The sequence below is a fragment of the Caloenas nicobarica genome, chromosome 2, assembly GCF_036013445.1.
Source record: "Caloenas nicobarica isolate bCalNic1 chromosome 2, bCalNic1.hap1, whole genome shotgun sequence".
In the NCBI taxonomy this organism is placed as follows: Eukaryota; Metazoa; Chordata; class Aves; order Columbiformes; family Columbidae; genus Caloenas; species Caloenas nicobarica.
The window spans coordinates 63289144-63304610 of NC_088246.1; the positions used below are offsets into that span (position 1 = coordinate 63289144).

The following is a 15467-nucleotide window of genomic DNA, read 5'->3' on the forward strand; positions in this document are numbered from 1 at the left end:
ACATACGCATATATATATATACACATACACGCAGTAAGCAGATGCCCAGAATCTAACCCTTTTCTTTCAAAACTGGTCCGCCTAAGGATGTAGACTCAAGTCTCCAAATGCACCCTGCATGGCTTTAAAATGGTTGTCCCCAAGCCAAATACTGCTACTCCTGCTGCCTATTCATCAACTCTAGAATTAAAATTACAAATAAAACTCTTCAGTGGCTAACTACTGTGGTACACTCATGAGATGTGGGAGGATCCAGCTTCAAGTCTTCAACTGGACACAAATGAAGGAGGGCTTTGAAAGTATATTCTAATACCCAAACTAAAGATCTTAACCAAGACTACCAGCCACCTTAAGATGGAAGAGCTGCATCTCAAATTTCTAAATGTTTTTGTGAAAGCTTAACATTTCTTCTTGAAACTTCATCATTACTTTCTACATTGGCATGGGGTGACCACTCGAAGACATTGCTGTGTCAGTTATACATCATTCTGTTTTTAAGTCCTAAAAGATAAACAGGAAAAGAAGTGGCAAAGAAGCCACGTTGCCCTAAATCTACAGAAGGGCCAGGATAAAAAAGTAAAGCAAAACAAAAAATTCTAACTGCAACAGCCAAAGTTACTGATCTTACTAATTCCACAGCAAAACTGTGAAAGTCCTCCTCACCCTCCTCCTCTACTTCTACAGGGACATCAAATCCTATTCAATTCAAGCCTGCTGTTTCCAGTTCCTGAGTTCTCTCCCACTCCTCTCTCCCAGTGGGAAGACACAATGCCACAGGCAAAAGACCTGCTACCTCACACAGAAAACATCACTGCATATTACAATATCTCATCGCACCTCATTTTGAGGGTGTTTTTTCCCAATACTACCTGTAAAAAAAAAAAGATAAATGCTGCTGTTCTTCACAGGGAAACTGTGACCTATATTAAGACAGTAACTTTCCCAGTACAAAACTAGAAATCAGAGACAACAGGACATTAGATGCCTCTCACATCTCATTAGCCCCATCTGCAGCTATTATACTTTGACCCAGTACAACATACTGAACACTGTGATGACAGCATATTATAGCTGACATGCATTACTTGTGCACCTCACCAGTCACAGCATTTCAAGAATATCAAACACAGAAAAAGATTCTTGTTCGCACCCTCCCATAAAGCCAGATCAAAGAGAATTAGATTGACATGGTTAGAATTAAAAACCACTTTGCTATAGAAAAAAGAAAAATCATTCAAAAAAAACTGTCCCACCTCCCTCTCCTTCCATCACAGATTCTTTCCAAGAGCTCCCTAAAAAAGCTTCTCCGAAGGAAAAAAATAAAACTATTAAAGCAAAACAACACTGCTGCTTCAAAACCAAAAAAGTTATATTCCTGTAGTAATTACAAACAAGGAACACAGATCAGCCTTTAAATGAATGCCACAGAAGATGCTCTACTCCTTCATTCTTTCAAGACACAGTTTCTTCACCTTTTTAACAGAGTGAAATTGTTGCATATATCAGTTTCTAATTCAGCTTAGTCACTGTCACCATACTCCAGGGTATTTGGAGGTCATACCAGATTAACCCAAGTCAACAATCTTACATCTAGTACTGAGGCCCCACTTCAAATGGAACTGGAGAATACAATCCTTCATCTACATGCTCAAGGCTTCCCAACAGCACAAAGAACAACTCAGCCTCAAAAAAGTCTCTTGCAAGGTCACGTTCAAAACAGATGGACTCTGCTCCAACAGACTCACTTTTTTTTTTTTTTTTGGGGGGGTGGGGAGGGAAGATGCATTTAATAAATAAATTAATGCAGCAGGGATAAAAATATATGTTGTCGTATCTACTGATCTTTCTCAGCCAAAGCATCTGCCGAGGACTGCTTTTACCAGGCACCATGGAAAAAATGAACAGAGGGTTTTTGCTAAAAATGAATCATTTTCTTTCAAACACAGAGTACTGAGTTTTCTTATGGTTTTCTTCCTCTCTTTCTCCACATACACTGGGTTTTTGGTTTTGTTTTTCTTTGTATCATAATACATTTTCATGAAAAAATCATGTTTAGTTTCTTTTGAGGAAATGCTGGCACTAGGTTGGATACATGAAGGTATATGTCAGCTACCACAGATTTAAAGCAAAAATGAAATGCAATTAGGATGAGGCCTTTGTGACTTCACCATTCACTTCTGGAGCAATTTTTTCAAGGTATTCTCCCACTCCTTTAGAAAACAAACAAAACCACTCCCCCCCCCAAAAAAACAAATAACCCACCTACACAAAAAACCTCCCTTTTTTCCCACAATTAGTTTTATTCTGTTCCCCTCCTCTTTTGAAACAGGTAAGAGCAGTCTGACAGAACTGTTCAAATATCAAGCTTTTAGTTTGTTAGGAGGGGCCTGAACGTGAAAGTCTTTGATTTTTCTCTTCACAAGCAGAAAAGAGGCTTGCAACACTTAAGAGAAACAGTTAAGCTAAACAAAAAAGGCAGAACCATTGCCACCTTTCCCCAATTTCTATCAAAATGATTAAACTTCCACCCCATATACCAAAATAGCCAAACAAACTTCAGTTTGAAGAGATATTACAATAAAATATTAGAAGGTAGGTAAGTGTCCACTTAATTTTACTGCATTATAACAGCTGGTTATGAAATATGATGTTTAAATGGCAGCACTAATGGCAGGCAGAATTCCTTGGTAACCAGTTAGAATAAAAAAAGAAAACTAAAAAAAGGGGTGGGGTGGGGAAGAATAACAGTTATACAGGTTAAATCAGAAATTTCTCTGGTAAAGATCACTACTTAACTCTGCTTTAAAACTGACAAGTCATGCAGAGATAAGGACCATTCAACCAATGCAGTAATTTTAAGATAAGAATCCATGTATGCTAAGAGGTTCAGGCCTTCACACCACATTTCATTACTGCAAACATTTGGCAGGATATGTGAGGGGCCTCTGAGGAATTAAGAACTCTTCTATTCTTTTCAAAGATATACTACCATGAAGGATGGAAGAAAAATTTCAGTGAAGGAGACAAACTTACTACCCTCTCGAAGCATCTTAAATTCTCCTAGAATACTTCCTAGAATCTAAAAACAACCTCAAAAATAATATTCTTCTATTCCATTCTTCTATTTTTATCTTTTTAAAGTAACAGATGAAAAGTATTTGGAGCTTTAAGGTTAGGGTCTAAACCTTCTCTTCTTCTTGCAACACTAGAAAAAAAGACTTGTTTAGGGAAAATGTGTGTACTTGTTAGAAATTATTTTTTAATTTAAAAAGTTGATTTTAAAAAGTAAAATCAACTGAGTAACTGTCATTTTTTCAAAATAACATCCAACAATTCCAGAAAAGGCTACTTAAACCAATCTTGCAATCTTTGATTTTTATCAAAATTTTGGACAACAGTCATATAGACTAAGTAAGCTCTTACATACAAAAACCAGTGATCATGGTACGTATTATTTTCCTTTTTTTTCTTTTTTAAATTGTTGGGTCGTGCTATACATATCTGCAGTGACAGTCCATTACCACAAATAAACCATTGCCTCTTCACGAAACAGAATGAAGTGCACCAGAATAGGTCATCTTTGCGGAACATTTGACTTGAATTAACAGAGCTGGACTAACATCGTTCTCCTTTCTCCAGTCAGAGGAATGTACATGACAACATAAAGTAGTATTAAAACACTCAACAGCAGTTGGTTTATATTTTAGCACCTGAAACTCCTAACAGCTGCATCAGGTTGATATATGAGGGTCCTGATGTCATTACAAAGCTTCAAAATGCATGGCTCATGAGAAATGAGACAAAAGGGCCTCTTTGGAAACAGACATCCAAGCTGAAGATAATCAATAAAACCCACATTTGAAGAAAAAGAGCATCTGTGCATTTCATTAGGCTTCAACAAACATACCACTGAGAGTTTAACTACAGTTCTTGCTATAAGCCACAGTAAGGAGAGCAACAACAGGCAACCATTACATTGACTAAATATAAGTAACACTAATTTAGAGCAGGCATATTCATCATTTATTTATGTGAGAACTAAAAGGTTGGAATGCCTTGGCTGGAATGAATGGGGATAAATCCATGGCTCAGAAGCAAACTGCAATGCAGCAAAGTTTTGGTTTATTTGAATAGAGTACTGCCCTCACTATCATCTCAAGATCTCAACTAATTCTTGACCTTCTCAATAGTTTACACTCAAAATAGTTTTAAAAGAAATTGCTTACAGCTAATATGGTCACAGATAATCCTCCTTCATAACAACAGAACTCTTCACTAAACAGATAAAATTTATTTGTGCACAAGGCAGACTCCTAATCTAAAAATGTCACCAGGTTTCATATCAAAAACAAAACACATTGCTCATTCTCACTCAGTAATATGAACATGTTACATACTATATAGTGAAAATATTTCACCTACAGCGTTCCCTGCAAGCAATTTAAATAGAATTCCGCCCTTTCTTCTGCCTAAAACTAGTAAATGTTTTATTCAGGGACTGAATATACTTCTGGCTACATCCCTGCTGGTAAACTAAAACAGGTTAGGCCACTTTTGCCATCCATACTGTTCAATTGTCAGCAGGTTGCAGACACACTTGGGCCCACATCACCAACATTGCCCCATGTTGACAGCTCACATAAACCAGGTTCAACCAGAATTATTAATGGTAATGACTAGTAAAATATCCCACAGGTTGCTGTATGTTTAAAATTGTTGCTGAATCACAATGTCATGTTTTCCACATCAGAATCAATATTCTGGTTGTATGCACAACATAAAAGAAATAGCAACTGTGGTTACCAGTATACATCTAATACTATGAGTGGCAGACATAAGAAAGGGTTTCTTTTCCATTTATAATTTTAGCAGTAATGCCATACAGGATCCTCAGACTCTGACGTGGTTTGATTCATAAAATTACTGTGTCAAAATTAGAAGAGACCTCCCATGAGTTGATACTCACATTCCTCAAAATACCATCAATCACCAATTTAGGTTTCCAGCCCTTCTTTTAAAGGATGATAATTGAGAAAACATGAACCAAGACTTCTATACCACCTCTTTACTTCTGTGGTTCATATTAGGCAAGTATCATTACCTGTATTATTCCAGCAGCAAAATCAAAACAAAAATATGGCAAGTGACTTGGCCAATTCACACAGCAAGGCAGGATTCCTAATTGCCAGTGGCCGCATCACATACCTACAATACACAGAGTTCTTGAGTGACACTTGGGCATCAGCTGTTCGCTGATTAGTTCTATTATAGTAACAACACTAGCAGGTGGCGCTGCTGGTTCAATAAATAACTGTTAGACGCCATCCTCCAGGCATCATTCATGTTGCCCTTGGAGCTAAAATAACCAAATTCAGTCACACAAGTCAGAAAAGGCTTATCATTTTCCTATCCTGAACAAGCATGGGTTAACTTCCTCTCTTCCACCTTCAACAAAAAATAACAGGCCCCAAACAACCTAACTGCTATTTGTACTTTCAAAAAGACATGAGACAACACTATGTTAAAACAATAATGTCTTTTTTTTAATTTAAAACACAAACAAAAAACCCAATAATGTAATATAGACAGTAGCACATGGTTGCTGCATCATAGGCAGGTTGTCCAGTCCAGTTTAAGAAGAATCCTCAACATTTCACCCAGTCAATCCTTAGCCTTGCAAAATACTCAATAAAGCAATCACGTTCCTGAACAGTACAGGACACAGTTGCAAGTTTCACGAGTAGAGCCTTGATTTGTCAAGCCCACACAGGGGAAAGGTGATGCCACAGTACTGAAAATAACAAAAGATTACAGGATGCTACAAGAATAACATAACCTATAACTTAATAAAACCTAATGGATATCAGTAGTGCCAAAAATACTTACCAGTTCATAGCTGCTTGGCAAAAAGCAGGGTGTCACCACCTGGAATAAAAAATAATAATAAAATAAGGAAAAAAAACATACTTCTTTTGGAGATAACCCAATCTCACTGATTGAGCTCCCTCAAATACTGTGAAATCCAGAGTCAAAGGGGCACCAACCAGATCAGGTGCAGAATCTGTGTGTCCAAAGCTGCTCTTGGCTGCATTACTTTCTCTCATCTCCCTTAAGAGTTAGTATTAGCTCAATGCTAACTTTGTGCCCTGCTCACATGAAGTAATCAGTGAAACAGGTTGAAGAGTAATACCTTCACCTTAGGTCACATACGCAGGGAAACATGGAGGGCTTTCTTCCCCCTCCATCCTTTGCAGCATTCTTCTAATATCACCTCAGTTTCAATTAATAAATAAATAATTCTGCTTTTCAAGTAATCTAGAACTTCAGCAGTCCCCAACACCTTATGCTTGTTCTGGATTTTTTTATAGGGTGTGTGCTGAGCACAGCAAGCAGAACAGCTATTCTGTAGACTCTCAGAATTTCAGAGGCTTGGCTCCAAGTTAACACACTTCCTGTGGAGAACGTGTTCTTTACACATCACACCAAAAAAAAAAAAAAAAAAAACCCAAACGACCTCGTTTGAATACCTAAAAACCAAAACAAAGAAAGCCACGAAAAGCATGGCTAACTAAGATTATGTGATGATCTAGGGACAACCAAGTGTTAGCTTCTTTCTGCAGTCCCACACATCGGGCACTCTCAGACCTCATACAGTCCAAAGACTGTGGTTCATCAATGTGTGCCACTGAGCTGAGCTTCAGTAACAGTCATCATGCATGCTCACTTTAACAAGCACCTTGAGTTTAACCCCAGTGAAATACTGCTTCATTTAACATGTTCACCTTCACTATTACAGCTCTCCAAGACAGGCTCAACTCTTGGCCAGCAGAGCAGAGCTAGAAATTCTTTTGCAACACCTGGATTACAAAGGTGGCACTTTCTCAGGAACTGTTGGTGAGCTGCCCTACCAGCTCTCAAGTCATGGTATACAGTGTGGATTACTGAGCAGAAGGAGCCTGATGTGTCATTTGTAATCCTTAGAATAATAAAAAGAAGATGCAATCCATACAACAGAGCAAGCTGCAAGAACAAAAGAATCAGTCCTGTAAGTAGCATAGACAAGAAGAGACAGACTTGACTACACTGAGACAACCTACTCCAGTCCCAACTCTCAGGAACAGCTTTTAACCACTAGCATGGAAGGGATGGCATTTGCCTCCATAACTTCTTGTAAAAAACGATACATCTCTGATTCTCAATGCTTTTTTAAAAACACGAAGTACTTATAGAAAGAAAAAAGAAAAAGCAGCTAATGGATTTTCAACTCCCAGCCTCCTCATGATCTCTATATTATCTCTAAAGAAAACAGGACTGTTGTCTGTTCCACCTTCTGACTCCTCAGTGCGCTTCCAAGTCCAAGGTATTAATAAGCTTCACTTCTCCAGTTCGTTTCGTGACTGCCACTCACGATTCACTACTCTATCCAACCAAATAACCGTACGAAACACACAGAAGATGTTAAATAAGCTGTCATGATAGCATTCCATTGCTGAAAACAAAGACATCAGCTGCCTCTGTGACCTCTTGCCTGACACAGCATTTAAAACTTCATACACCACCTTTAATTACAACCACAAATTCTCCTTTCAAGCCAAAGGGGAAAACCACCAGGCAGAGCAGTCTGTAGCAGGAAGAACTGAAGCCCTGTGCACCCTGCACCATCACCAGGAGCAGCAAACACTGCATCTATGGATAAAAGACTGTCCACAGTTGTCCTGACCATGTGATTATCTGGTACTTATTATAAGCACTAAAAATCAGGTTTTGCTAGTATTCTCATTAGCAACACCTAAGGTTAAAATACAGAAAAACTGAAATTTCAACACTTTTCTCTCACTGCCTATAATAGGAAGAAGAGAGAGAATTAATGGAAACCCCAACGGAGTTTGCAGGCTGGCTGGATAGCACAGTGGAAAAGCAAAGATGAACTAATATCATATGCTCACATTATTAATAACAGAGAGACTCCATATTCTCCTGGTTGTGTGTCTTTTGCACTTTCTTTTTCCTAAAATCAACACCCGCATTAGATAGTACTGTTCTAGGACCAACAAAGAGTCATATAATACCCTTTCTGGTGTATACAACAATCCCTTCAACCTCGCACACTGCCACTTATCACTAAGCTGAACTGTCACTAAACTGCAGAGCACTCAAAATGCAACACACAGCCAAAGACTTGGATGCACTGCTACTGTTTTGAGGCTACAAAACTCAATGTAAGGCACATTGAATCACTCAAAGTGCACTGACTCTTTTTTCCTCTGACTCCTTATACACAAATAGCTTATTTCTTCCAAGGTGAATCAAAATAATAAAGACCTCTACATATCCCAATTTCAGTTCTCATGAGCAGTTGCAGAAAATTCTTCCACTATTAATGCAGACACAGGTTAAAAGCAAAAGAGCTGACGTGTTCACAGATAACAGAGAGACTATCACGAGGTTTAGACAACATAAGCTGACGATATGTGAGTGGCACGAACTCTTTTTCCTGGTTTGCAGAGGTCTGAGACGTGCTAAAAGAAATCAGCATTTAGCAAAAAAGTATAGAGCTAGAAAGCAAGATTGCAGGACCAATCCAGTATCAATGCAGAGAAAATAGATTATAAATGTCTAACTTCATTGGTTTAAAAAGTTACACTCACTGTGTACCAACTGCACGAAACAATAAACTTCAGAAGGATTTTTCTGATTTTCCAACTGCATCTACAGCTCATCTCAAAAAAGACATTTGCAATCACTTGTTTTTTCAGCTTTCGATAGTATCTTTATTCTTTTAAGAGATATACTGGATATGCATTAGTGTAAAATTTCATAATTCCACACAACTAAGGTGCATTTAGCTTCTGCACTTTCATGTATTAACAAGTAATACCAGAATACAGGAATGCCTTGCCTGATTTTCAAAAATAGTTCCCTCCTCAAGTGCCTGGCACATATACGCACACAGATATAGACACAGTCTACCCGCACATAACCAATTATTTGAAAGACAAACTACCTGTTCTTGCATACACAGTTAATATGGAAACACTTTCCTGGTGTGGTATGTCCTGAATCGAGCCTTAGTTTGAAGAAGTCCCATACTGACAGAAAAAGATTTAAAATAATTACTTTGATGACGAATTCTGACTCCCATGAATCTGTGGGTAATTTTCCTTCATAGGACTGTAACACCAGTCACATCGGTTAATGAGTAACCGACCAACATGAGATAAATGTTAACTCAAACAAGAAAAAATGTCAACAAATGGCAGGATATCTGGCACTAAGGAAATAAAATCTGTCCCCACTTGCTGTAACAGAGACACAACAGTGCCCCCCACTGTTGCACAAAAAGTCATTTGCTGGGTTATCCAGTATTTCCATTTTAATGTTTTTTTCACTCCCAGATGCATCTTTCTTTTTTATCTTCCTTACTTTTTATGTTCTTTTTGCAAGAAATAGGTGATCTTTCAGAGGAAGAACCATCTTCAAAGAATGAGCAAGTTATTACCAAAGGTGCATTTCAAAGGCCAAATCTCAAATACTATCACATTACTTTTGGAAAAGCAATTTAACCATTTGACTATAATTAATCACTTTCTTCCAAACTCTAGTTTTATACCAAGCAAGAAATGCTGGCATGCCTGCCATAGGTTATGTGTAACATAAAGGACGTGCAGGGGAAGGAAGTGTAATCAAATATATACATGGCCTGCTTAAAAAAATCTGTTCATTCTAGTTCACTACTATGAAAAAGGATAAAAGGAGCATCAAGATGAGGCCATTGACATCTTCCAAATAATGTAAAGCTACAGTGATGTTAGGAGACTTTACGAATGTTGCAGAAATGACTGTCAGGAGCCCAAATGGCAAGCTCATGGAGACATTTAATATGTGTCTATGTATATACACATATACTTTAAGCACACACACTTATCTATCTATTTAAATCTACAGCTTTGCAGTTAAGTCTTGAAAACAAAAGAAATTTCTCTGCTTAGTTTTCTTCTTTTGACATGCCCATCAGTTATCATCCCCCTTCTCCAACCCACCCCCCAAAACACTCAAATCATAAATTCCCTTACTCACTAAGGAAACAAACTGAAGAGCATTGATTGCAGTTTATCTTCAAATAATTCTGAGCTCTCAAAGATACAACTTGTAACATGACAAAATTTTAAAAATACATCCAAATTCTAGAATAAAAAGGGACATTATTGGGATACTAACTTGGGATTAAAGAGCCACAATAGCAATATACTTTTTTTTTTAATAGAAATCTCCAGTTGTGCGATATTAGTATCTAACTCAGACTTTTGTCCTGGAGATAGCAAGTATCCTCAGCACTTCATGCCAGACAGAACAGCTGTAAAGCATGCCCAAAACCCACTGAATTTTCCTCTTCAAATTAAGCATTTTTGGGCACGCTGAAAACAGTAGTCACTACAATATTTTAAGAAACAAGATATAATTGTGTTCCAAAAAACAAATAAGAGAATAGATACAGTAAAATCAGCACTGTGGTTTGGGGTAGCTATACACAATTTCCACACTCACTTCAGAACAAATAATTCTTTGCCCTATGGAAACAACCCTCCTACTTGATTGGCATAAAAAAGTCTTTAAGTTAAATTTCGAAGAACCAAACAAAAAAATTGCATTGTAATTTGCAAAGACAACCACAGTTAAGAAAGTGTTAATGGGCCTGGCTCATGATTATCAATAAAATGCAAAGATTTATTCACATATAATGTTATCATACAGCAAGTAGAAGTCAAGTAATGTCTAAAAAGCTTCCTAACACATCACATTCGTTCTCTCACCTAGCTCTGAGAAAAAGTTGCTACAGCAAAGACAGAATAAACACAGCCAGGAGCTCTCTGAATATAAAACCAAATTCCAACTGTGATATTTTAGCACCGTTTTATTAATTTATCAGCTTCAGTACTTTTTGTTTGCTGAAATAATGCTAACACTACATGTACCCACCTTATCAAGGTGTAAAGAGGATCAGCCAAAGCCTGACAAAATATCCATGAGTTCACTGGAAAAAACTGAGTACTGTAACATCTAAGCCATGTTCCTACAGTCCTGACCCCTGCACAACTCCTTTGTGTCTACTTGGGATCATGACTTATGAAATAAATTCTGAAATTAGCCCTTGGAATGGAAAGTTACATACCTTCAGGAGGGATTTCAAATGATAGCATATTTATAAAGATACAAACCCAAAAAAGCAAAGCAACAAAGCAACAAAGCTGTTTCAAATGAAATCACTGAAGGAAAAGAGACCTTTCACAAGTAACTAGGAATGCAGTTATCCCAAGATACAGGAAAGTATTGTTCACATATCTTTGCCACCTCAAAGTCTGGCTTTCTTCCACGATGTGATATTTGATCTTGCAAAGTCATAGTCCTCATTTCCGTCATGAAAGTTGTTCTCCAACTCTCTGAAGAACACATACAGCACAAGACATTTGGTACATATGTTATTTGGAAAAAGGATAAAATAGAAGAATCTCTTCAAAACTCCAGTGAAACAGAAGATTCCTCAAATCAAAAATGGATGAGTTTCTACTGATAATTGTAAACCAGCAACCAGAGATTAAGTCTTTTACTTTATCAGATCACTAGATCTGCTCCAAGAGTTCAGAAGCAAAGGACAAGAAACGTAGTCAGAACTTGGGTGTAGCTAACAGGGGTTAAACAAGGCAGCAGATGCCAAAATCCTAAAACTAGTTTTTTTTTTTTTTTTTAACTGGACTTCACACTAGGCCTCTGCACTGTGGTTTAGTTTGCCAAGCTGAACTGTAAGTGGAGTGCTAGCTACTGTCCCTCCTGAGTTAACCTGTTTAACTACAGATTTATAAATTAGGTTGAAATTAGTTGATGCTAAATGAGTGCAAAAACATAGTATCTTTGCTCAAAATGTCTCATTTTGCTGCTTTTTTAAAGAACAGTTTAAAAAAAAAATCTAATTTTGGCAATTGCACACATCTTTGAGACTTCTGCTTTCTTTGTATCAAATCTGACCCCTGCAAGCTTCATTAGGTATACATTTCTCAGGGAACTATGTTATCCTTTCAGGACTCCAACTCTATTTATTTTGGTATAATCCTCATGAGAAAACATGCTTCATTTGCAAAGTCAAACAAATCTTGCAACACTACCAGACAGAAAAGGCCCTAGCAGGCAACAAGGGTACAGTTCCCCAGACATTTTCCTTTACCAAAGGAACAAACTGCCAACACAGATTGGATTTTCTTGAGCAGAAACAAGCTGTGCACCAGACTTCTTGTACCTTAGAATTTTTGACCTTTAACATATATATTGGTGTGATTTATCAGTTTCAGTCTGCTTCCAGCATCTGAGCAATGACGATAAGAGTTACAAGCATTGTGGTTCCTGTGGTCACAAATGGCACCACACAGCCAACAGTATCAGAAGTTTTAGGAGGAGGAGACATGGGCTTTGTCATGACAAATTGCAGAGGTCACTGCTCAGACCACAGGTTTCACTGTTTCCAGTGTGCCTCTACCAGCTGGGACAGACAGATGTCCATTAAATGAAAGTATTAAAGATAACAAGATAACATAAAAGCAATATTTAAACAATATAATTAGGTTAAAATGGGGAGGGGAGAATATTTTTCATAATACATATTACAGAGAAGAGAGAAACGTGGTAGACAAGTAGAGCTCCAGAAGACAGCAATACCAGTCTTTTCTACTCAACATCACAGAAGGATACGAAGGCAGAAGTCACCTGTCAAACTTGATGGTAAAGTAATGAGTTTTGGGGTTTTTTGTTTGTTTGGGGTTTTTTTTGTTTATTTACCTAGAGTTGAAAAATCATTCATCTGCAGGGTGATTCTCTACATCTCACTAAGGCCAGTTTAATGCCTGCAGCAATTTAGCACAGCACTGGTTTCACTCTGTGACAGAAGGTCTGTAAGAGTCACTGCAAAGAAGCAGAGTGACCTCTCCTGCCCAAAGTTTACATAAATCCTTCAGAACAACTGTTGGAGTACACTGGTCAGCAAGACAAAGGATGCCAAAGTAGCCCAAAGGGTTGAAGAACCACGGAGGAATCTTCCACTTCCCCACCAGAATGTATTCTCATGTTGTAAAGGAAGGGTCCCTCTACAAGGCCCCGGTTTGCCCATTTTTGAGATTGAGAGCACTTTGCTGAAGGCCAACATGAAGACACTGAAGCACCTGAATTTTATTACAGTATTTCTTTCTTGTATGACAACCCTGACTTCCATAGCTCTCTAGTCATTTTAACAAATTTCTCTCCTCTAAAAATATGTTAAAAGAAAGCCTTAAACATGTACATTTCAAACATATCTTCAATTTTCCAGCTATTCAAAAAAAGAGACAATGCAACAAAAGGGTACAGAATGCTTTCTCTGTGACAGACTTACATACATATCTTTTATCATCAAAACCAGCTCTTCCAAATAGATGGTTTTCACTAAGGCTGAATTTGCTTTACTATGCTTTAACTGTGGGAGGTATTTTAAATGTTTTCTTCAGCAAGCCAGAATAAGACAAGTGAAGCAGCCTTTTAGAGATAATTACTAGCAAAATACTATGAAATGCTGTGTTATCACACAGAAGTAGTAAAAGCAAATTCTAACGAAGCTCAGACATTTCAGCTTGCTGATACAAAACAGTGAGGACTTCTTCTGGGACAGAGCTCATAACTTCCAAAATACATAGTACTCACTCTCTTTCATTCCATGCTTTCACAAAATTGTGGTTATTCATGATGATGTCTATATCTCAGTTTCAATTCTTCCATCGAGCCAGTAAGGCAACTCCTAGCAATCTAAGGCTGGTGTGGGTCCAACTTTTTGAGATGTCATATTGCAAGAGGCAACTCAACTATTTCCTAGGAGTATGCACTCTTCATCAAAACCCCCAACGAAAGCAATATAGTATGATATAGCAGTGGTGCAAAATGTTATACATCATTGGGACACTTTGCCTGCTACCCAATTACAGCTGCTGTTGATGTTCGGAATACCATTCCAGATGTTGCTATTGCCTTTAGCTGTAACAGCAGACACGAAAGAAATGCCTCTGGCGTAAAGGCTAAGAGCATCATGTACAGTAAGAGTAAACAACTTTTAATAACGGTAACTCACAAAGAAAGGAGTAGTATATTCTTGTAAGCTACTTAATTCTCATTTCCCAAAGATGAATATGGCATGAGCTATATAAGGTCACCTAAGGGAGAATTCCAAGCAGCAGCAATGTAAAAACGCATCATTCCCAGGTTCTTTGATCCCATTCTAAAAGGCTGGCTAATGCATTTCTACCTCTCTTAAAAAAGTTACAAGGCAAGTCCGTGTGAGATTTCATGTATCTATACAGAAAGGATCAGAGCTAGCCAGAAAACAACTGGACCAGTAAATAGGTCCTTCCCCAAATCAGCCAAAAGAAGAGAGGGCACTGGAGGAAAAAAAAAAAACCACCACAACCAAAAAAACCCACAACCACACACACCACACCAACCAACCAACCAACCCCAACTCTCCTAAAACACCCTAAGATTCTCCAGTGGAAAGTTCACATCTGTCGTGAAAATGTAACCTATCCCCATTGTGATGGTGAACAAAGAAAAGCAGAAATTGTTCTGTTTCCTTCCCTCACTAACATCATCTTATTCTCTTTTCCCCTTGCCAACAGCTAAATTTATTTTTAAAATAAAATCAGCAAGGAAACAAACAAACCTTGAAGTTGTACATATACCAGCTGGGTCTTGCACAACTTAGCAAGTTATCTGAAACAGTAAGTCTAAATGACAGTTCTTATCTAAGAACACTAGCATACTTTAAAATACTTTTTCATTTTTGGAAAGCCCCATCAAATTAACTGCCAAATACAAAGCACTCCATCATAGCACTTCTGCTACTTAAACAATGCAAGGTCTATGCCCATAAAAAGCGATTTCAAGTCCTCATATCCCTCAATAACATACAGTTCTGGTTGAATCTTAAGTTTTATTCATTACACAGTTCATTACAGTGATATTATATCTAACAGGGGGCAAAATATTTTGCAGAGAGAGAAGGATCTGCAAAATACTGATTCTGGGTACGATTAGGAAAAATCTGAAGACTCCTTCAAGCGGCAAATGTCAGTTACAAAACTCATACAGCAATCCTTCAGACTTCAACTGCAAACATTTTTATTCTAACCCAGTGCTAGGCAGCACTAAAAGGATTGCATGCATGGTAATATAACATGCCAAACGCTGCCTATGAAGAAAGAAATCCTTGAAGTCTTCAGCCTTTTGAATGTGTTTGGATTTATAGATTACCACAAAAATGTATCAACCACAGAGGTTCAGTTCACACAGTTGCCTCCTGGAAACAACATGACACAAGTTTTCATTTAAGTCCTTGATTCCCTCTGCCCAAAATATGAGAGGATTAAGGAGAACCCACACTGACATTAAAAAAAAAAAAA

The 15467-nt window shown here is 37.7% G+C and overlaps 1 protein-coding gene across 10 annotated transcripts in view; it reads right to left on the reverse strand.

Annotated features, from left to right (window-relative positions):
* TNS3 (tensin 3) overlaps positions 1-15467 on the reverse strand; it is a 232857-nt gene that overhangs the window by 131804 nt on the left and 85586 nt on the right. For all 10 annotated transcript variants that reach the window (XM_065627357.1, XM_065627356.1, XM_065627355.1 and 7 more), the window contains one exon: positions 5887-5925. In XM_065627357.1, the coding sequence (XP_065483429.1) occupies positions 5887-5925 (39 nt within the window). The remainder of the gene's footprint in view (positions 1-5886; positions 5926-15467) is intronic.